General features: G+C 39.2%; 1 protein-coding gene across 1 annotated transcript; it reads left to right on the top strand.

The window, feature by feature from the left end:
* Window positions 1–14,754: 14,754 nt before the first annotated feature.
* Window positions 14,755–21,531, top strand: Dmrta1 (DMRT like family A1). Its single transcript, XM_021160612.2, has 2 exons — window positions 14,755–15,601; window positions 18,045–21,531. Exons 1-2 carry the CDS (start codon window positions 14,971–14,973, stop codon window positions 18,884–18,886), a joined length of 1,473 nt encoding a protein of 490 aa, XP_021016271.1. The 5' UTR covers window positions 14,755–14,970; the 3' UTR covers window positions 18,887–21,531.
* Window positions 21,532–24,725: the final 3,194 nt, after the last annotated feature.

Raw genomic sequence — 24,725 nt, 5'->3', positions numbered from 1 at the left:
TTTATTGGGAGAGCTTGATTGCAGAGGCGAAAGGACCCTTAGCCCAGCCCTGGTGCTGCTTTATATAGGCCTAGGAGAGGCGTGTCTCACACCCGGATTGTGTTGTGTTTGGTTGATACTTACAACCTCATTTGCATTCTTACATCTGATTGGTTACTTTCTCTCTTATCTGATTGGTTACTTTCTCTCTCTTCTGATTGGTTACTTTCTCTCTCTTCTGATTGGTTACTTTCTCTCTTATCTGATTGGTTACTTTCTCTCTCTTCTGATTGGTCAATTTCTCTCTCTTCTGATTGGTCAATTTTGGTCAATTCTCAAAACCTCATCTTGGCAAAAAACTTTTCTGCCTATGTATGCGTGGTGGCCAGCAGAAGCCTGTGCCACTTTGCAACAGCACATGTGGCTTCCCACAATACTGACCCTAACTGCTTGCTGAGATTAACCACCAAAGGATAAACTGTTGTTTTGTGTTTAATTGCTACTGCTCTGTTCTGTCAATGTATTGTGGATTCTCAGAGATTTGTGAGCTGTGACATTTATCTCTGACAAGGTTGAGAAGAACTCTGAAAGGAAAGTGGTCCAGATGATGTGATCTTCAGCTTTTCAAATGATGCATCGGTTTTCACTCAAAATAAAGTAACAAAATATGTTGCCTTATGTAGGAACGCTTTGCTGGCCATATCTGACAGTATGAAATGCATACATAAATGTAGGTTGATGTTTTTTGGCAGTCATAGCTCACTTGAATTTGTTAAAAATATAAGTCATTTTGAAACTAATGGAAATTAAAATTAGAGCTCAGTGTGCAACCACTTGAGATTTCGAAAATGATAACAGTTAAAAAGATTGCTACTATTAGTTTTATTTTTGTGCTTAAAAGTACTGCTGCTATAGAATTTTATAAGAGCTGAATTTCATTTTTTCAAAGAAAATGATTCAGGTAGATATCATTATTCTTCTGTCAAAACACAACAGCTCATTGGCTTTTCAGTGAACTCTGCAAGCCCTTACCAAGGAAATTTGCTCAGAGCAACATTCTTTTGATATTTGGGGTCCTAGCACCAAGAATGAGAGACATCAAGTAGACCCACCTCTTTATTTTTAAGATTTTCTCTAGGTACTGCGACATAAAAAATATACCTTCCTAGTATGTTTGATTTTGTATTTGTCTCTATCTGGTCACCTTAAGCCTTTTCTATTCCCATAACAATCTTGAATATTCAAGGACTGTAGAAAGAACATGAGATATTATGTGAAAAAAACTAGAATTCTATTTACATTTCATGTATCTTTTTTTTAAAGATTCAAATAGTTGTGTGATAATTATTTCATAGGAATGAGTGGGGGATACGATAATACACCTTCGCTATTGCCTACAATTGGTTTTGATGGATAACAGACACATAATGAACGTTTATTAAACAAATATAAAAGAACTTTGTAAACAAAATACGAAAACAAAATAAAGTTTATTCATTTTAAAATACCTATAATATTAATTGCCAAGATCATTGAATTTTTTCTGAATTGAATTTGAGTTGAATTGAACTATTTCAGTCTAGAGTATAAATGTTTTTCTGGTTGTGGTTGACTTCAAACTACTTTTTCAGATTTTTATTTATTTTCATTTTATATTATAAATATTTTGCCTGCATATATGCCTATGCATCACATGCATGGAATGATCTTGATGGCCAAATCCCTGGAACTGGATTTGTGAGCAGTCATTAGCTGCCGTGTAAGTGCTGGGAATGGAACTGGAGTTCACCTGAAGAGCAAGTAGTGTTCTTAACTGCTGAGTCATGTTTCTAGCCCCAACTGCTGAGTCAGAACTCCAGCTCCATGTACATATTTTGAGAAAGAAGTAGTTAAAAACCAGGAAAGTAAAAAAATGTAACCTTTATGTGTGTGTTTGTGTGTTTGTGTGTGTGTGTGTGTGTGTGTGTGAACAAAGAGGTGGGAATAGCAGGATACAAGTGATATTAAAGGGGAAATATGGCAAACAGAAGGGGGCACTAGCTGGGAATGGGTGGCTCTAGCTGGGGAGGGGCAGAGGGAAAATCAAGCATAAGGAGAGGGAGGGGGAGGAAAAAAATAACACTAAGGATGTATGGGAAAAGTCATAATATTTATATGGTTTTTTATTTATCCAAAACTACAAAATACATAGAAGTATATGTGTATATGTATACACATATAGTTTGAAGTTAAGACCCTGGGTCACAAAGCTATCGTCTAGAAAACAGATTATCTAATGAAATCCCAGAACCAGGTATAAGAAATTCTGGTTGAGTTGTTGGTCTGGGTAGTCCAAGAGACTCATAAAACAACACAGGAGGTTGCCCTTGTCATTGCTTGCCTCCCAGAGGTTGAAGTACATCTCTATTTCTGAAGATACCATGTACTTAGGTCACAGGACCAGGAAGATCAGAGCTGGATATGACCTGAAAACCTTCTCCCTTTAGTCTAGCTCTCATAGTAGCAGAAATCATTATGAAAGGTGCCACAGAAGGGAAACAATCTATAGTCCTACCAAGCTAGGAAGCCTACGAACCACAATAACCAGCATAGAAAGGTATCCCTAAAGGTACAATGCTGTCACTCATGCATTGGCAGTAATTAATAATTGTATAATTGGACCAAAGGCTTGCTCAGCAGCAGGAAAACCATATCTGATAGTGGAAACCGAACCAACTGCCCCAGGCTAATGAGGTTATGGGTCTTAGAGGAGAAACTTAGTGCCATTTTACCAAACCAGCATAATTTCTAAGTTCATTAAGAATGGGTGTCGTCATACCCACAGATAAGTGTAGCTCCTAACTCTCACAAAAGCAGCATATTTTTACAGCAAAGATCTTTACAGAAAACCACAGCTGGTCAAAATGCAGAGACTATTTGTGTGTTGCCCATCCCAGTGGATACATCTATAACATAACTCCTATACTGATGATGGTTCAGGAAATGAGGGGAAAGAGTGGGCAGAGAGCCAGAGGACCATGAAATCAGCTATGGGATTTTGTCTTCTAGAAATGACAGTGAACTTTCACATGTGATACCTCAACAATATGACTGCCAAAACAATATCTGAACAAGAATAATACCAGTAGGCATCTTATGTAGCTTCAAATATAGACAAGGAATTCCAAAGAACTAAGGAACACTGAGTAGTAGTCCATTACTGTAGTGGACCACAGTTTTGTTATCCGTTCATCAGCTGAAGGACATTCAGACTGTTTCCATTTCCTAGCTTTGGTTAATAAAATGTCAGTGAACATGGTTGAGCCAAGTATCTCAGGGCTGGTGTCTTTTAGGTGTATGCCAAGGATTGGTATAGATAGGCCATGAAGTATATTTATTTTTAGCTTCTTGAGAATTCTCTACATTGATTTCCATAGTGGCTGTACCATCTAACTAACAGCAGTGAAAGAGTGAAAGAGAATTTCCACTTTCTCCACATCCTCCCCGGCAATTTTTGTTAGTTGTTTTCTTCGTCTTTGTCATTCTGACTTGATATTTTATAAAGAAAAGAGGTTTACTTAAATAAGTTTCAGAGGACAAATGTCTAAGCTCAGCTAGCCCTATGAGTTTGGGTTTCACCACAGATACTACATGTGTTGGGAGAACATGGTGAGATTATGGCAGGAAGATAGTGACTCATAGGCAGGTGTGTGCTTTCTCAGCAAGCCACTGTTATGAAGACTAACTCAGGCCCAGAGAGAACTACATTAATTCTTTACAAAGTTGTTGCTCAGAGTAACCTAACTATCTTCCCCTGTGTTCCATAAAAAGAAGAAGGTTTTACCATCTTGCAACACTGCCATACTGGTGACCAAGTTTCCAGATTATGAATCTGTAGGGGTCATGTCTAAACCTTCTTATGGTTTTAGTTATCAAAGATTAAAAAAAAATGTGGAGTTCATTCTCAGGAGCAAAGCCTTGTGGCTTTTGAATTAACTACTTGAAATTCAAGTTATTCACAATGAATCTAGTGTTAATAGTGTTTTGATTACCAAGTAAGGAAATTATACCATTTCCCCCCCTTGTTTGTTAGACATTTCTCGAACTAATGAGAATGTTGAAGCTATGTAGCATTCAAGAAGATGAATGATTCGTCTTGGACCCAAATGGCAGGTTTATACATTTCTTAGGCTTATTTTCATTCTGTTTATAACACTGTTTCTTGTTAAAAACATGTATACAGATATTAAATTAATTGTAATCTATCAACAGACAAAACTACTCACTACACAGCTTGCTCCAAACTCCATACTGCAAGGTGCTATGTTGAATTTATCTTGTAAACTTCAGAGGCTCTCTCAGTTTAGCATCCGTGCTTCATGAATTAGGTGAGTTTATAGTGATATTAAAAAAGAATCATAGAACTTTAAATCAGAAAGGGAGTTTAGACACCTTTTATTCCATGGCTCTCAATTTCAAAGTGGGCTTGAAATGCTACGTAAAATTTTGTTTATATGTGGACTTGTTCATGTTCTCAGAGTATTCAGTAGACTCAATATGACTGACATAAATGGAAAATCTAAAGCTACACATTACAGATGAGAAAGCTGCTGCCTTGGGAACCAAGGCCTTTCTACAAACCCTACAAAACTGTAGAGAAATGATGGATATTATTAGGACATTCATTTTGCTCTGACATCCATAAAGTCAAAACAGACACGAGAAAGCCTCTTTTATGGCCCACATAATTTATCTGAATCTGTCCGTCTGCAGTGAGTTTGTGCTGGATGAGTTAGCTATTCTGGGACAGTCTTAATTTTTCATGATAAAAATTCAAAACAGGAACAAAAAGTTAGACATCTTTGCCTTATTGAAAAACACAAGTATTTATTAAAACGTCATTCATCAAATCAGGTGCCGAGAAAGAAGACATGCTTGCAGTTTTCATTGCACTGACCTTGCACAGTCGTGATCGCTGCAAACCCAAGAAGAATACGGGGCATGTTCACTCTTTTTTTCTCTTTCATAAGTGGAGTGAATAGACATCTCGACAGAGGCCAGCTGCCACTTCCATAGACTTAATGAGTTTCTTAAGGCCCCCCACTGTGTCTCAATATTAAAGAAGCATATGGCATAGTTAATGTTTAAATGTGGATTTATTTGACTTTTTTTATCATGTGTTTTCCACCTGTGATTTCAGTTTCTTTAAGGAATCCTGTGTGTTTGTATACACAGCAGTGAGGCTGTATCCCTAGGTGTGAGCTTGGCAAGTGTGTGATTCTCCTGGATATGTAAATGAAATCCCTCTCTGCTCTTAGTTGCTCTCAATAACCTCTTGAAGAAGAAAATTGGGGGGAAAAGCATGAATGCATTCTATCTTTAAAGCAAAAAAGTATTTATGGTCTGTTTTGAAAAGCTATATATAAAAATATAAAGTATATTAAGAATATAAAAATAAAACATAAAAAATCTTAAAGGGCAGTATCTGTTTGTCACCCAGGATATTATAATATAGAGACATGAGAGCTCAGAAACCAAACATAAGTATTTTTACAGAGACAAGCAAGAAAATAGGATTCCCCTTTCTCCCTCTGATGATTATTTTCCAGAATCACCTTTGATAATGGATCTCGAGCTATATGTCTTCGTGTGCATCTTCCCACCCCATTGCACACGACTAATTACAGTGAAGCTGCACATGAGAATTAAGTCGATCCCTGGGGCCACGTGAAAGAGCCCCATGTTAGCTGCATTATGGCTCTGGGTTTTGATGTGCAGCTATTAGTTTCCAAGCTTTGACTTTGAAGACACTGATCAAAACCCACCAACTTCTACCCAGCACAATAACTCTGTCAGAGACCTGACAACACCTCATCACAACCACCTGATACTTTCAAAGAAGTGGATTTCAAAACCAGGAGATGGAAATGGCATGGAGCCAAGGAGGGACGGAGTTACCCAGTGTATTGGCTTAGGCTACTTGTGCTGAGTAGAAGCTGTTTTTCTTACTCATATGGCTTTTTTAATTGGGACACCTCTTCTATAGGTAGCACAGCCTGGCAGGGGACAGAAGACAGAAAGCACTAATGTAAAACTTTCAAAGTTGTCTTTATCGTGCTTTATTATAAAAATGAACAAAATGTTTTTGCGTTCCTATAATAATTTCTCCTAAAGTATACATAGGTATTTGGTTATATTGGAGGAGTTGATTTACATATTTTCTTTGTGTTCATTCAATAGAATATATTAAGAATAAACACTAGCATCCATCCTGTTTTAAGATAACCATTTGGTTTTCAAAATGGGGTGGTGGGGGGGTTGGGAACCCCCTAAGAAGGCTTTTAACTGTTTCTTTAAGGCCAACTGGCAAGGCTACACAACAGTGCCATTCAGAGAGAAAGATCGCCTTTGAAATCAGCTTGACAGGAATAAAAACGTATCTAATTTGGCTTTGCTTATTCGGCAGAGTAAAAGGAAAAGATGTTTCAAATTTCTAGTTGGGTAAGTACCAGAAAAAGTCTTGCTTTGAGTTCTGACTTACTGCTGTTTACATGGTGGGGTGTGGCAAAGAAAAACAAAAGCAAAGAGGGAACAGGAGAGCGAGATTCCTGAAGTTTGCTTGAGGAAGACATGGTAATTAAAGACCTTAGGACTCTTACTTTTAATTTGCAAAGGTTTTACCTTACCTTTTAAAAAAAACCCAAATATTTATTTTATTTTCAATTGTGTGAATGTGTGTGTGTGCATGCCTGTGTTGGTGAAGGTGCCCAGGGAGGCTAGAAGAGGGCCTAGGATCCTCTCGAACTGGAATTACAGTCGTTTGTGACATGAAATAGATTCTAGGATCTGAACTCTGGTGTTTTCAAGGGAAGTATGGGCTCTTAGCCATGGAGACATTTCTCCATTCCCCCACCTTGAGTTTTAAGTGGCACAGCTGTTAAGTAGGACTCTTGTCTTCTGATGAGCAAGCCAGGAAAGTCATGTGTGAGTTTCTGTGTCACCAGCAGGGCTACCCAGCAGGGTGGTGTTCTAACTTGCATGGCAGCCGCCACCATGCTGCTGATTTGTGGAGAGAAATTCAGACATCGCAAAGAGTCTGAATATTAGATTCTCGTAGGGAGTAATTCTCTGAGAAAATTTGTCTTCTCTTTGTATAATAATAATGATAATAATAATAATAATAATAATAATAAGAATAAGAACAATAATAATAATAAGAGTCTTGAGCATCATGTTTTCAATAGTCTGCAAGTCAACAGAGTCTTTGGTAGCAGATAGGTTAATTCAGTGTGTTTGTACCAGTCTGTGTAATTTTTCCAGAGAACCATCAGGGTATGTTATTATGATTGGAGATTTTGCTACAGTTTGCTTTTATTCCCCAGGTAACAATCCCTCTTTTATCCAGTAAAAATTTTGTTGAATTATCTTCCTTGTGGAATTTCAGGTTTGTTACTCTTAATTCAGGAAAGTAGAGCATCAATTCCTTGGGTTTGTTTATTTATTTATTTATTTATTCATTCATTCATTTATTTATTTATTTTAAAGCGAGATACACATGTGAAGTGATGACAAAATGAACTACATGGTAGAATTCAAATTCATGGACATTTTATGAAAGCAATTTCTGACATAAATCAAAAGTTTTAAAAGTATTTGCAACATTTAGTCAGCACGTATACCTATGACACCTTATTCTAAATGAAAAATTTGATCTCTAAAGCCCTTTTTGAGGAATACATATTTATGTCTTCTAAAAGAGGGAGAAATGAAATAATATTAATAATGCAAAGTAGAGTAATTAAGTATATAACATAAAATGTGGAAAAATGAGGTGGGCATTTCTGTCATCCTGTACAATGTAGCCTCTCAATAATGACAATGTTCTTTAACACTCTGGGCCAACACAAGGAAAGGCAAGTGCTATTTAAAGTCTTTCTCTGGTCATCTGACAAGCCATAGCATTGCACACACAGTTTGGCTTGGAAAGCCTTGGACTAAATCGACCAAGGAGTCCTCGCATGTCTTCCAAACCAAAGGAATGAATTGTACATCTTAATGGATGCAGAACTAGGCCATGCAGAACTTTCCCACTCAAGCACCTGGTCCTCTTACAATATCTTCCTTCAGTCTCCTCCAGCTCAGTTGTCCTTTATCAACAGTGCATCTGAGAACATCACATCTTCCTTTCTGTTTCCCGGGCTTCTGTCAATTGCAGTCTCTGCTCATTTTCTTGGATTTCTGCTTTGTAAATTCAAAGCTTTGTAAATTCTGCTTTGTACATCACAAGGAGACTCTGATAGGCTCATTTTCTCCTTTTCAAGGTTATCCATATGTTGCCTTAAATTCTTTCCTAGATCAAAGTACTATTTGGGAAAAAAAGTTTCTAGAACTGTAACATCAATCAAATGAAGACTGGACCCCTGGGAGCTCCCAGAAACTAAGCCACCAACCAAAGGCCATACATGGGCTGGTCTATGGCCCCTAGCACATATGCAGCAGAAGGCTGCCTTGTCTGGCCTCAGTGGGAAAGGATGCACCTAATCCTGAAGAGACTTTGATGCTCCAGGGAAGGGGGATGTGAGGAGGTGTGGTAGGGGTGGGAGGGTGGGTTGGTGGGTGGTGGAGTGGGGAGCACCCTCTCAGAGGCAAAGGGGAGGGGGATGGGGTGAAGAACTCTTGGAGTGGGGACCAGAAGGGGGGGGCAACATTTGGAATGTAAATAAATAAAACAGTTTAAAAATATAAAAAGCTATTTGAAAATTTGACTTGTAGATTATAGAAATAAAATCTTTTTTAGAGGTGGTAGAAGAATTTGTGTGAAAAACCCAAGAAAAGCCTGAAAGTAATAAAGCAAAATTAGGACTCAGGACATTTTGTCTTGTTTTGGACTTTTGTCTCAGGAGACAACCCCTGACAAGAGAGAATGTCAGGCAACTCCTGTGAGAACTGGGACACTGCTAGCTGAAGCACAGATGGCCTGGCTGTAATAAGAGACATTGTGAAAGAAGAGGGAGATGGGTAGTTACAAGACTCTATAGGTCAAGAACATGAATGAAAAAGAACTATAGACCTCACTGACAAATAAAGTGAACCACATTTTTGAAGCTAATCTTGACTGACCTGTACTCACCGTTAACACCGAGTTGATACATCGTAGACCTAGAACTTACAGTTATGTCAGAGACAGATCTTTACTTACAACTATAGACAATGCCTCCATCCCTCCAGGTCCAGTGTTTTGTGTGGCACAACAACAAGTATCAGTTGACTTCTAGAGTCCAGGGTAGCTAGGCAATTAGAATTGCAATAAAACTTGATCTTTTAAAAAATGGAGATGTTACAGCAATTACAATGATATCACACTGGTTCTTGTTTCTCTCCCTCTCCCTCTCCCTCTCTTTTTCCGTCTCCCCTGATCTTTTGCAGTCTCTTCTTTCATTTTTCTATGCTCTTGCTCATCCTGGGAAAGGAGTGGGGGTGAGGTCCCACATCTTTCAAACTGTGCTGTATATCTTTGTTTTGGTCTTCTTTCTCTCCTACACAATACTTAGTTTTAGGACATGATGCCACTGAACGCACTTTCAGTTCCTTTTATCTGTGATGCCAGAGAGATATAAGTAAAAAATGAGTGTTTTCTGTACAGATGCACAATTGTTCTGTCAAAGCTTGCTGGGAGAACAACCTGTTTCTTTTTTCTTTTTGTTATTAATTTATTTATTCATTCACTTTACATTCCAATATTGACATTCCATCTCCTCCCTGTTCCCCCTCATACAGATCCTCCCCTGCTTCCCCCTCCCTTTCTCCTGTGAGAACAGGAACCCACCCTGGGTACATTCCCCCCCTTGGCCAGGTGTCTCAGCACATTCGCAAACATGGCTTGCATCTTTATATGCAGGTGTTTTTTAAACTCCATTCAATTTTACTGGTTTTTTTTTTAATTTTTAAATTTTTAAAATTTAATTTAATTTATTTATCTTTGCTCTTTACACCAGTATTACCCTTTTGGTTGCCATGACTTTGCAATAATTTTTGGAACAAGGTAATGTTTGTTCTGCAAGTTTATTCCTTTCTAACGATATTTTAGACCCTTATAAAGTTTTTCCTCTGAACTTTCATATTGCTTGTAGAAAGGACCTGACAGTTTCTATGAAAAAAAAAAAAAACAATTGGAATTTTATCTTGAAGACTGAATAATTTACAGATTAATTTAGGCAGATAATACCTTATCTGTTTTCACGAAATGTGTTTTATGAACACGTTTGAAGAACACCGTATCTTTAGTTTACATTAGCAAACCTTTGTTAGTTTTCAATTTTTTATACATTTTCTTATAAATAGCTCAAATGTTTTAAATTTGAGTGCTACCATGAATAGGTTTATTTTCTCACTTAACTTACTGGCTTTCTTTACTTTATTTCAATTCATAATAATGCAATGATTTTGAATATTCGTCTTATACCTGGCAAACTTGTAAACTTTCTTAATTTTCAGAGTTTTTTTTTTCCCAAGAAGTTTTGCATATATGTAAGTCACTTAACATGTAAATAGAGTGAATTTTATGACATTCGTCCTGATCTGAATGAATTCAACATGATTTTCTTGCCTGGTTATATTGGCCATCATTTCCAGTATAATTGAATCTAAGTGGTGAGAGTGGGTTTCCATGTTGTTCTGCTCCTGATTTTAGAACAAAGGCTTTTGTTCACTCAGAGTTGACCTTGCTGTTTTCATCAGGCCTAGCCTGTCTGCTGGCTGAATTAAAGGTATTCAGAGAAGCAGATACCATGTGTATTTTCTATACCATGTGTGTTTATCTGCATCACTTCAGGTTTTCAGTTTTCAAACTGCATACATTTTATTCCAATAAATTTAGTTAAAAACAACTTTCATTTTCTTGAAAGGAAGCCACTATCACTTCTCATATTGTAAGGGAATATTAGGATCTCATACAAAAAGAATATTGCCAAATTTTAGTAGCTGCTTTAAACATGGAGGTTTTTTGGGGGGGTCACTTTGTGAGGCAAACTCGTTAAGGAAAACCCTTCAAGACACTGTTGCCAATCTAAGCAGTTTTGTTTATGTAACTAATTTTTTTAAGTGACTAGAAACAGGGACTGTATTATGATTCATATTATGACTCATGTAGCAGTAAAAACTCATATGTTTCATGTTCATATGTTTCAACTTTCATATGTTGGCTATTATTTCTACAGCTGAGGATTACTAGGTCTTAGGCAGATTTGAAAACATTTGGTTATCATAAATGCCAGAGAGCTCAGGTATTCATTGCATGGTATTCTAGGCATTGATTGCAGGTCCCCATCACAGTGACAGTTTAAGATTCACTACAAAAGAATCAGAATACTTGGATTGGGATAACTGTATGTTTTTAGAGTTCCCAAGGTCATCTAGAGGCTTAAGAACGGTAGTATGTCTCTGTGAGAGGATGTGTGTTTGTCAGAAGATGATGTATGCTACTGGTGAAGATTTGGAGTAGGTAGGCAAGAGTCATCCAGATTGTCTAGCATGGGAATGTCATGAAGAATTAAAATAACATGATTATTTGCCATTGTTAGAGCAAGAGTACCAATGCCTGGTTGGCAACAGCAGTTGGATATTTAATAAGGACTTTGCAGAATGCTGACACTTTCATTTATTGTAGATATCCATGAATTTTCTGCTTCAAGTGTTCCTGTGGCTTAGGAGCAATATGATCTCTTAACAATTAAAGCCTTTAGATGTATAGTTCAAGAATGCATTTTGATAGCATGAAGATTGATCTTCATGGCTTTCTTAGTATTTCAGAAGAGAAATGTGAAGCATTTTTGAGAGAGCTTTAGCACAAGTGCTCTCCATAAATAGTTCCAGAGTAGAGAGGCATACTGACCTTAGATAACAAATGTTTTAAACAGACTCCTTATATAATCTGCATGTGCTAATGTAAGATGTGCACATGTAAGTGAATAGAAAGCACTCGAAGTACCTTGACTCTGAATTAACCTGTCTATACACACTTTGGAAGCTGTCTCTTGAGCTATTTAAAATACCTTTTCCATGAGAAGTGGCCACAGTCTTCCAAGCTGTCTTGTGTCTCTTTGTCATATTGGTGTTGTGCAGACTTCATCTAGGAAAGGGACAGGAGAGAAGTAAAAGACACAAATCTTCCAACTTAGTAGAAACAGAGAGCTTAAGAAAGAACTTCAAATCTTGCTTAAATTAGGGCAGTAGAGGGAAGGTAGTAGGATTATTATTTTTGTAATTCATTCCTTGAGAAAATGATGAGATTAGGTCATGAGGGTAAAAGATTTCTGTTTATTTTTTAAATTAATTACTTAATTATTTAAATATTTATTTATTTATTCATTCATTCGCTTTACATCCCAATAATAGCCCCCTTTCCTCCCATCACCCCTCATGCAAGTCCTTCCCCCATCCTGGGTATGTTTTTAAAGTTCCCAAGGCCATTCAATAACTGAGGGAAAACCCTTTGAAGACACTTTTATCAATCTGGGTACCAATCCCCGCCTCCAAACAAACAAACAGGCACACACACAGAGATAGATAGATAGATAGATAGATAGATAGATAGATAGATAGATAGATAGATGGATGGATGGATGGATGGATGGATGGATGGATGGATGGATAGATAGATAGATAGATAGATAGATAGATAGATAGATAGATAGATAGATAGATAGATAGATAGATATCATCAAGTTGCTGCCGGATTAGGTGCAGCATTTCCCACTGAGGTCAGACAAGGTTGTCCATTTAAGGGAGTGGAATTCACAGACAAGCAGGCCATAGGCTCCAGTTGTTTAGGACCCACATGAAGACCAAGCTGCTCATCTGCTTCATATGTGCAGGGAGCCTAGGTCCAGCCCGTGCACTCTCTTTGGTTGGCGATTCAGTCTCTGGGAGCCCCCACAGGTCCAGGTTAGTTGATTCTGTTGGTTTTCTTGTAGACTCCCTGTCATCTTCGGGTCTCACAATCCTTCTCCCAACTATTCTGTAAGACTCTCCATGCTTCATCTAATGTTTAGCTGTGAGCCTCTGCATCTCCATCCATTGGCTGCTGGATGGAGCCTGAGGACAGTTACTAGGTTCTTTTCTGCAGGCCCAACAGAGTATTGTTAATAGTGTCAGGGATTGTTTCTTGCACATGGGATGGGTCTCAATTTGGGCTAGTCATTGGTTAGCCATTTTCTCAGTCTCTGCTCCATCTTTGTCCCTGTACATCTTGTAGGCAGGACACATTTTGGGTTGAAGGTTTTGTGGTTGGGTTACTGTCCTTATGCCCCCACTCAGAGTCTGGGCTAGCTATAGGAAGTGGCTACCTCAAAATCCATATCCCCTCTGTTAGGAGGCTCATCTTGAGTTGTCCCCCATAGACCCTCTTGGATCTCCCCCTATCACAGGTTACTGTCATGTTCTAGAGTCCAGGAGATTACACACACACACACCCCTGCTGCTATTCATCTCCTTTCTCTATCTGTTCTCCCTACATATGATCTCCCTCCATGCCCCCTTCCACTTCCCATCACCTCTTCCACCCAGTTCCCTCCTTCCATGAACCTCTGATATCTGTTTTGATCCCTTTCTGAGAAAGATCCATCCTCCCTTGGGACCTCCTTGTTATTTGGCTTCATTGGGTCTGTTGATTATAGTGTGGTTATCCTGTACTTTATGGCTAACATCCACTTATAAGTGAGTACATACCACGCATGTCCTTTTGGGTCTGTGTTATCTCACTCAGGATATTTTCTAGTTCTATTCATTTCCCTGAGAAATTTATGATGTTCTTGTTTTTAATGCCAGTGTGTAAATGAACCACATTTTCTTTATTCATTTTTCATTTGAGAGACATCTAGGTTGTTTCCAGTTATTAGTAACAAAGCTGCTATGAGCATAGTTGAGCAGATGTCCTTGTGGGTGGGGTGGGGTGGAACATCTTTTGGGGATATACTCAGGAGTGGTATAGCTGGGTCTTGAGGTAGAGCCATTCCCACTTTTTTGAGAAACAGCCAAATTTATTTCCAGAGTACACATTTGAACTCCCACCAGCAGTGTAGGAGTGAGTGTTCCCCTTGCTCCACAATCTTGCCAGCATGTGCTGTCCTTCAGGTTTTTGATCTTAGCCAGTGTGATCAGTGCAAGGTGGAATCTCAGAGTTGTTTTGATTCGTGATCCCTGGTGATTTCTTTACCTGCTTCTCAACCATTCAAGTTTCCTCTGTTGAGAATTCTGTTTAGCTCTGTACCCCATTTTTAGATTGGGTTATTTTGATTGTTGGTGTCTACCTTCTTGAGTTCTGTATATATTTTGTATATTACCAGATACACTAAATCTAATAGAACAGAAAATGGGAATAGCCTTGAACTCGTCGGTACAGGAGACATTTTCCTGAACAAAACACCAATGGCTCAGTCACTAACGTAAACAACTAATAAATGGGGCCTTATGAAAATGAAAAGCTTCTGTAAATCAAAGGACACTGTCATTAGGACAAAATGACAGCCCACAGATTGTGAAACAGCCTTCACTAACCCTGCATCTGACAGAGAGTGAATATCCAAAATACATAAAAGTTTCTTTTTCTTAATGGACCTTTCAGTCTGATCTGGACACTTTCTAATCTATCCCACAGGCCATCTCCCAGAAAGTCCCACTCTCCGCCCTAGGCCCTCCCCTGGCCTCCTTCCTTGGCCAGCCTACCCAGTGGGCGGGGTGGCCCTCCAGCCTGGCCCTTCTAGGCTCAGGAGACTGGCAGAGCTCAGGACACTGCCCCAGCTTCTAGACTCAGAGGCTCACTGGCTGGCTGCGCCATCGGTCAGGTTCTGGAGCTCTTAGACCCGGCGGTTTCTTGCTCTGGGACAGGACAGCAAACTCTAGTCAGTGCGCGGAGCGGGACAGCGGGACCTAGGCGGGTCCTCAGCCGGTATCCCCACAGGGTAGCTCTGGACAGCGCACTTGCTGGATTCTACTCCTCAGAGGCGCCTTCTCAGAATGGAGCAATCACCTCACGGTCGTAGAGACCGCAGCGGCGGCTGCCGACCCCATCTGGCCCCAGGGCGGGCTGCTGCGCCCGCTTCGGCCGCGCGGTCGGTGTCGTCGGGGATCCCGGTGTCCGCGACTTTCCTGCGGCCGCCTGGCCTTTTTCTGCGATCGACCGCAAGCGCGGGTCGCGCAGGATGCGCTCCGGGCCCTGGGCTGGATAGGGCGTTGGGGGCGGTAGGCTGCGGCTACCCGCGGACCCCGAAGTGCGCGCGCTGTCGCAACCACGGCGTGGTGTCAGCGCTCAAGGGCCACAAGCGCTTCTGTCGCTGGCGGGACTGCGCCTGTGCCAAGTGCACCCTGATCGCCGAGCGGCAGCGTGTCATGGCCGCGCAGGTGGCCCTGCGCAGGCAGCAGGCGCAGGAGGAGAGCGAGGCCCAAGGGCTGCACAGGCTTCTATACCAGGGGTCGTCGGGGCCCGGGGCTCAGGCGTCCGGGGGCAGCGGCAGGACCGAGAGTCCCCAGGTCTTGAATAACCCCATGGCTGTAGCTGTTCTGGGAGCGGGTGCCTCTAGACACCCTGGGAGCCGGTCAGTCCCAACTTTCGAGGTTTTCCAGCAAGATTATGCTGACAGAAAGCAGGGTGAGTCCTCTTTGGTTTGCTTTTCGTGAGAGAAAATGATTGTTCTGCAAGAATGTGTAGAAAGGAGCAGCAGCTCCCTAAGAGGGGACAGAAAGAGTTGTTTGAAAGAAGTGCTGAAGTTCAGTAATGTAGATCTACCCTGTGGATGGCTGGGATGGGGATAGTTAGTAGGTTTTCACTGGAAGAGCTCATCCCGTGTCTAAAGATAATGAAAACAGTGAAGTGTATGAGATCACAGCCGCCGGCTCGCCCCTGGAGTGGATTTAGGCACAGTCTGCTTTGTCTTTGTGTGGCCAGAACTTAAGCAGGCTTTAAGGGAAAACTTTAGCAGGTGTGCTAACACTCTTTCCAGTTGCAAAGCCACAGTGTCCTTGCACAGGAAACCGGCTGACTGTGGTTATTGTGATGATCTTTGATTTGGGGACAGTGTTTTGTCATCAGTTAGCACTTAAGAAACTGAAATTTCTCACCTGTTTCTCTCCTGCTCCATCTTAATTCTTTAAGCACCATTCCCAAAGGAGAGGAAAACTTTAGGGACTTATATTTAGTTCTCATTGGAAATAAGTTTGGGCCTTCCCTGTCGATAGTGAAACCATTGACAAGAGTGTCACTTTGTAGCTGGAGAGATCTCAGCAGAGTATTCGTACATCCTTGCAGTTTCTGGCCACAAAGTCATGGCCAGTATTTCTTGTTTAGATTTACAACTAATATGACCCCCAAATTAACTTTTCCTGTAATATCAATATCATTATGTTGTCATGAATTTTTCAGCCCTCCATAGGACTGCTGTTAAATGGGAATTTCCTTTAAGTCTTTTTATTAAAATCCTAAACAGGTTGTATCACATGAAGTTATGTGATAAACCGGCAGTAAGCTATTAATTAGAAACTTTGCTGGGTTGTCAAAACTGCAGATCTTAGCAAAAGAGGGTGTAGTTTCGAAAGAAGCCCATCTCTGCATTGAAAATTTGCATTCACTTATGTCAAGTTTGGACACATGCTCTAGTTTATTTCACTAGACAAGTGAACTTTAAGTGTTTCTCATGGAAGATAGAGACCGCCGAGAGACGGTAACATTCCTTCAGCTACACTGCTAATGAGATTTGGCTGATGGTATGGATGGTATGTAAACTTTTTGGACTAAAGTGTACATTTTGCAGGCCTAATGATTGTATTAGATTATCGTGTCACAATGACTGGCCTATAAAAAAGAAGTTCATATTTTAAAGGCTTCTTCAATGGCTTTCTAAATTGACCACCCCCCTTCTTACACAATATGAATAAACTATAGTAAGATATTGTATTGAACTTATTCATTTACAAGACAAAGACCTACAGTGATTCAGAGGCAAATTGCATTTGCCTATGTAAAAGAAGCTTATGTTCAAAAAAAAGGAAGGCTATCAGTATACTACAATAGTGAATAAAACAATCCCTAGAAGCAGAGAGGACAAAGATGAAGGGAATTATACCAAATATTTACCACAGCTTCCTGAACACTGGAATCACAGTCATAAGCCCCAAGCACAGCTTGCAACCAGTATTTCTCTAGAGATATTTGTCCCGGGAGTCCAACCAAGAAGTAATACATTGTTTTTTAGACAAAATAACAGAGATTTAATTTTGATATTTCCTATGTTTCAGGAGCAATACTCAGTGAATTGCTGTAGAAGCAAGTGAAACAAAAGAGGAATGGAAATTGGTTTCCATGTGGCAAATATTGTTTGACAAGTTTTATTATTACTTGATGTTGAAAACACCAGTGTGCAATCTTACAATTGTCACAACTTTTCTTTTATCAAGTATTTGACTTAGCAACAGAGTCTTGTCCCTTCTAGTGTTAAATTTGATGTGATTTACATTTTAAATAAACTATAAACTTTTATGGAGCAGGTTTAGGATTGTTTCTTAAAGAGACAGGGAAACATCAAAGAACACTGGAGATAGCCATTTAAATTAGGTAGAATATTCACTACTTGTTTTACTTACTTCTTGTCATATAGGATCTTTGCGTGTGGGGGGAGGGGGAAGAAAATCACTTAGATCAAAGCAAAATTTGGACATTTTGGGAAAAAAAACCTCTAATTCCAAGATGGTGTCACATTGACACTTTGGGTAACAACAAACTCTCCTCTTTTGATCCTTAATTTTTAAGAGATCTATTGAATAATCTTATATCCTGAAATGCACGAGAAATAGCACCCTCCTCTGTTCCCATACATGATCTTTAAAATGTGACTCCCATGAAGATGATTTTAGGTGAATCAAAATTGCTAATGACCCTATATAGAGTGCATCACCACACACACACACACACACACACACACACACACACACACACACACTGAATGAGTTTATTATTTCATCCATCAGTATCTTTGAGTGGGCATAACTATGTTGTGGCAAATTTTTATGTCTGATTATTTTTGTTTTCTTTTCTGCAGAACCAAAACAGAGTAACTGTGAGTCATGCCAGAGTAGACAGGAAGAACCAGTCTCCAACACTCATCACCACTCTCTGGGATCATCTAAGGGTAATGTGACCGTGGAGAAACCGGGCTTCATGTCATCTATTTCAGAACACCCAGACAAATCCACCATCATCCTGTCTCCTTGCCCCACGGATCAATCGGGAGGAGAAGACAGTCCCAGGTCCTTCTCTTCCTCTGACCTGGAATCAGGGAATGAAAGCGAGTGGGCCAGAGACTACATTGCTACCAGAGCCAGCCTTTCCACGGTGACCTCAAGACCACGAGACCCTCTCGGAATTCTTACCAGGATCTTTCCAGGTTACAGGCGTAGCCGCCTAGAAGGCATTCTACAGTTCTGCAAGGGAGATGTAGTCCAAGCTATTGAACAGATCTTAAATGGGAGAGAACATAAACCCGACTGCAGGGACCTAGCACACGCAGACTTGGAAAATGCAGCCTTTCAGAGAGCGTCAGATTTTAGTCTTGCTGGCATTGGCTTTGGGACTCTAAGTAATAAATCAGCTCTCACTCCTCTTGAAGCTGCGTCTGCTGCTTATGGAGGAGATTCAACTCTCTACAGTTTCAATCCTAGACTAGCTTTCAGCCCACTGCGCCTGGCATATTCTTCTCCAGGAAGAGCGCTGTCTGGTTTTGTGTCACCCTACCTAACACCTGGACTGGTTCCAGCATTGCCTTTTCGGCCAACTTTGGATTATGCATTTCCAGGGATGATTAGGGAGCCGTCCCACCTTCCTAGCAAGCACTTAGTAGCTGGTGGTAGACTGTATTTCAGGCCCAATCAGGAGCATCTGTAACATATCCACTCTACCATTCTGCAGTGTTTCTAGAGCCATGCAAAACACACACACACACACACACACACACACACACACACACACACACACTTTTTAATGTACTTCAAAGAGCATAAGCTTGGCCTCTCAGCCTTAAATGCTATTTTTCTAAGCAGTGTAATATACTTTAGATTTGAAGACTTTTCTTTAGTGTTCATTAAATCAAAGAAACATCTAATCATTATATGTGCCTTGAATAAACTTATTTCAGGAAACTATTATTTTAAACTAATGAATTTTCTCCTTAAATTATCACTTTTATTATAAAGCCATACATGCTTTTATTTTATTGTAGAGTTCAGTTTATAGTGAACATTTGTAAAAAGCAATTCATATGGTAGAAAAGGAACCAGGAGTTGTGGAGTGTGGTTATTATTCTAAAGCAACTTCCTCTCCATCTCTTCCTTCTCCCTTCCCACTTTTCCTCTTCTACCACACCTGAGCCAGAAATTGTTCCAAGTATTTAAAAATATTTTATTTGCAGATAAATGACCAGTAATAGTAAGCAAATCTAATAAATTTGAATCTATTACTTTTGGAATGTCCGATTTTTGTATTCTTTAGCTATTAATTGTAAAAAGGAAATGTTTGTGAACTGTTCTCTGTTCTCTTTAAAGCTAACATTGTAAATGCACAAAGAACTATTGGGTCATAAGAAACAAGACCCTGCCCTCTTCTGGCCACTATCACAAGCTGCAATTCATATTCTCAGAAAACATGGTTTTCTAACTGTTACAGACTAACAAGTTTGTGAAAAATCCCTTTTGGATCATGCTGTATTCATTTTCATGTTGTGAAATATATTTATACTGAGGATAATTTTAATTTTTGAATAGCTTATACTTCTATCTGGGAATATAGTCCTTTATCATTTGTTTGAGTTAATGACATGTCACCCATTCTCAAAGGTAAAAAGGAATTATTCAAAAACTAAACTATCTGCTCAGACAAATGTCTACTGATTCTATGTAAAGTATATGTAATGTATTTAGGCGATACATACCTGCCTTTAAAGCTTAGAGATGTTTTTAGAGTCTTAAGGCATACATTTCTTTCCCCACCTGGAGTATTTAAAATCATCCATCCAGCTGTTCAATTCAGTCACTGGGAAGCCCCAGGAGGGGAAAAAACAGCTCACAAAGCAACGGTACAATGTTCTCCTCATGTGCCTTAATTTTTAAATGGACAATGGCTTCACTGTATTGTGAAGAATAATGAAGATCCAGATGTGGTAGGAGTTAGAAATATCTTTATCTGAGAAGCAAGAATCACTAGAAAATTTTAAAATTATGACTATGTATGTGTGTCTTTTCTATTAAGCTAATAAGTTTTCACAGTATATCTGACCTAAAAATATCATAATGCGCAACTGGAGAGTATCTGGTGCTGATGTAGAATGCAAAGTGTTTAATGATTTGCATAAATTTTAATGGGGCAGGGTTGAGGAAAAGTCCTGTAAATTTTAGATGGATGCAATCCTCACTTTTTCTTTTTGTACAAAACAAAATGGAGAAACCCTTCAGGCTCAGAGCCTAAATTACTGCACAAAGCCTGGTAACTAATTGCTATGCAGCTGACATACATTGAGATTAGGCTGATTTTGGATGATGGAACTTTCAACCAAATGATTCTACAAAGTGGCCTATTAATACATAGTTTTGAATAGAGTTCCATGAGATTCTATGTCTCCTAAAAAGTATTCAGATCAGAACTCTTGGTGATCCTTGAGTTGTTTTTATTTTATGAATCTATCTATTACATTCTATTTTTGAGATACACTAGATGCTGTGTAGGGTGTCAAATGCAGAGTGTGATGTAAAGAGAGCTATAGTAAATGGCAGAAATCTGGATTAAAAGTAGAGCAATTCTAGCATTGTTGGATTCTTCACAAAGTTAACGTAATAATGTGGACCTATTGACTGTGTGGTGATGGCACACACCTTTAATCCCAGCACTCAAGAGGCAGAGGCAAAGGAATGAAAGGCCAATCTGGTCTATAAAATGAGCTTCAGAACAATCATGGCTATACAAAGAAACCCTGTCTTAAAAACAAAACAAAACAAAACAAATAAAAACAAAACCCAAAGTATGTGGATACATTATTTTAATAATCTAAATATTAAGTTAATTTTTATGATGTGTTATATAGTCTATATAATTCACAAGACTCTAATACCTAAAAAACTTTATGAAATCGGAGATTCTTCCAACTACTAGCTAGACATCGAGGAAACTGAAGCTGAGATCTGTATAGCCAGTTCCAAGGGTAATAATAGTATGTGTTACCAGGAAGGGTTCCTTATTTTAGTAACTTCAGACTGTTAGGTATGAGAAAGGATTATGCCTGTTTGTTTCTTTACAGCTTTGTACGGTGTCTGATACATAATACGTGGCCAATAGTACCTCATTATTTACTAAATTAATAAAAGCATTAGATTAGAAATCGAGTCATTGCATTTATTAAAGCATGTACTTTGTGTCATGCATCAAGCTAGGTGCAAAGCAGAAGTATGGTCAAGAGACTAGATCCAGCTTTGAGTTTTTAATAGACTGCTTTTCCATGTGTAAAAGAGCAATCAACCAAACAGCTAAGGTTGTCACCATTTGGCCATGTCAGTACATGAGTCAGTTCTTTATAATTATGATATTTATGCCTATAAGCTACTTGAGGCATTGACAGCTAACCTCTCTAGTCATCAGTTAGGAAGACAAAGACTGAGCTGTCTTCTCCACATGTTGTATGAGACATAGAAGTTGACAACTCTATGGAGAGAAAATGCAGAAGAACCAAAGGAGTGGCCTTTTCACAGTTGGTGATTTCTGACTGTGCCATTATATTTCCATTGAAATTATTGTGTTGAAAATACCAGAGGCCTGCTTGATGGAATTTTTTATTACCACCCCAGTATTGGGATGGAATTACTTATCAGCTATTCAGAATATGGGAATGATTTTTTATATAAATGAATGAACAAGTTTCAGTTCTACGACCTCTCAAAAAAGTCTATAGACATTGTTTGTTAATTAAACACTGTTCATGAGATAATTTTCTATATGGAAAACCTCCCAGAAGGATGTGAAAAGAGAGGAGACAGAAGGCAGTGTGGTTTTCAAAGGGATCCAGTGTGAAGGTTTTTGTGAGACACACATGTTCAAGAAAAAGAGGACTCAGACAGGACATGTGAGAACCCTGCAGACAAACATGGCTAGATTGTTTACAAAGTGTGTAGTCCTACGTCTTCCTAGAAGAATTTCTTGCTTTACTGTTGAGACAGATCTTGTGAGTGGCAAGTTACACAATACTCTGGGCATCTGTTTCTTCTCAGTAAAATAATGATAATAATATCCAACCTGCAAGATTCATGGAGATAAGAGGTAGCTTGAATAAATTGCACAGTACAGTAATGCTTATATCCTGGTATTAAGTAAACAACTCTCACTGTTACTGCTTTGTATTAAGATATTATCTTTGCCCCCTGGTGGCGGTCGCTCAACACAGAGCACTGTAATTGTGCTTAATCCACTTAGTGGATGTAGAACCAAAGGGCTCTTCTTCCCGGTGAATATCTAGGCTTAGTTCCAGGCTTCCTGTTTGGTTTTCATGCCACGGTGAGCCACACTTTCACAACATACTATTGTGTGTGTATTTGGATTCTTTTAAGGGCTTGAGGACTCGACCAGCACAACCAGTGCTCTGGGTTCATACTACCTTTAATTAGTCAAGATTCGGTTAGGAAGACAGAGCCCTCATAACTACCAGTGGAAATAAAGAATTTACAGAATATTCTCCCAACACAAAAGAGGATCTTGGAGATAAACTTCTTGTTGGAGAAAACAGGCACATCTGATAATTACTAACTAATCTTGCTAAAGTACTGGGCTCTCACATTGGCATCAGATGAAGGGTCAGTGAAGTCGGCAGGGGAAAGCAAGCTGGAGTCAGGAAAAATGAAGGCAAACTAGAAACACATTTGGGTGTCCCAGCTCGGTGACTCCTGTTTTACCTATATCTGACAAACTTCACCTATAATTCTGTAGAATGTTTGGTCAGCATTCACTCTGAATGATATGGAAAGGGGGAATCTAGGAAATGTAGTTTTCTGTCTTAGGTGAACTAATTTAGCCCAGTCCTGTCCAGTGTAGTTCTTGCCAACACAGCTTTCATAATCATTCATGTCTGACTTGTTTCCTTCTAAGTAACGTGTGTACATAAAATGTCTTTCACCTAAAGCTGATATAAGAGCCTCCTGGGTGACAAAACATGCTGATCTCTCCCAACGACACAAAGTGTCTTATCCATCTTTGGGAGGTGCTCATTTTCTTTCACCTAGACAAACCCACATTTAAGTGGCCTATTAAATTTATCCTGAGATACATTTAGCCATTATTATTATTATTTTTGTTAAAGTAGGTATTATAGACAAGAAAACTGTTATATGAAGATGTTTCTGATTACTGTTGTTTTTATGCCTTTCTAGCTTCATGACAGTGCCAGTGTAGTAGGCATCCAGTGGCAGCTGCAGTATTTTGAATTTTAATCTTTTTCCAGATTAGTGATATGCTAATTTCATGAGATGCTTGCTGGTGACAGATATCTGTGGCTCCCAACTCTGTCTCAAATGTTCTATTCTAAACAACTAATACTCCACAGTGCACAGTTTTGCTAAGCTATTTGTTTACTATATTTGGTGTCAAATTTATATTTTCTACATATAGTGGACTTATTGTGATATGTTTTTCATTATAAGTCAAGTAACATCAGTATACACACATGCTTGTACAAATATGGATGGACACACATACAGACAGATATACACACCACAGACACACCCACACACATACTGTACCATTTCTCTGAAGTAAGGAAAAGATAAACACGACTGTCTGCCTCAACTTGGGCTGCAACTGGTCATGGGGTCACAGATTATAAGTTCTTTCATCTTTTCATTGTTTCCAGCAGGTGCCTTATTTAACCGTGGTTGCTTACTATGGGGAGTGACTCAAATTCTCGTTTCTGAAGAGTACATTATTAACAGTTTCATTTACATAGATTTTTGCAATTCTTCACTAATTTTTGTAACAAATACTGAAAGAAAGCAGCTCTCTAAAGGAGCTTGTTCCCATGGTTTCACTGTTGTTTGAAACTGCCAATTGTAGTCTTCAGTTCCAGGAAAGTATACATTTTCTTATGGCACAATTCCCCATTAGGAAATAAGACCTATAAGCCAACATAAGCCAAAGTTTCAAGAAAAAGAAACCACACTCACTAAGAGCAGTTAGAAAATATCATTCTTGTATCTGTTTCATGGTTCTCAGATCTTGAATTGGGGAAAACCATCTCAGTGTATTTACATTGATTTAGAGCCTATCTTATCCACAGAAAGATAGTATTCCAGCCCTAAACATGCTCTCGCCAGCTGGAGCCATAATAGAGCTTTCCAAAGGCCATTTCATAATTTTACTAGACCAGCTGTTTCTGGATGAGGGGAACAGGATGGTTCAGTGAGTTCCATGGGCATAAGCTCAGTATTTGATATAAGTTTCTTTGACACACACATAATGTTGTAGAGAATACTATGATGGTGGTTGTAGCAGAAATATCAAAGGAAGAAAATGCAAAAGGGCAAAACCATACTAGCAAGAGATTTTGTTTGTTTGTTTGTTTGGTTTGTTTTGTTTTTTTCCCCAGCAAGAACAAAGAACTGTTCCTTTAGTGATGAAAATGGTCCAATGCAATCAACCTGCCACCAGGTGGCTGGCTGGTTTCCTTGGGAACTGATGCCATGTCTGGAGTTTTGTG

Source organism: Mus caroli, unplaced genomic scaffold (assembly GCF_978045245.1).
Source record: "Mus caroli unplaced genomic scaffold, Mus_caroli_1 scaffold_6, whole genome shotgun sequence".
In the NCBI taxonomy this organism is placed as follows: domain Eukaryota; kingdom Metazoa; phylum Chordata; class Mammalia; order Rodentia; family Muridae; genus Mus; species Mus caroli.
This window is presented reverse-complemented; position numbering and strand designations above follow the sequence as displayed.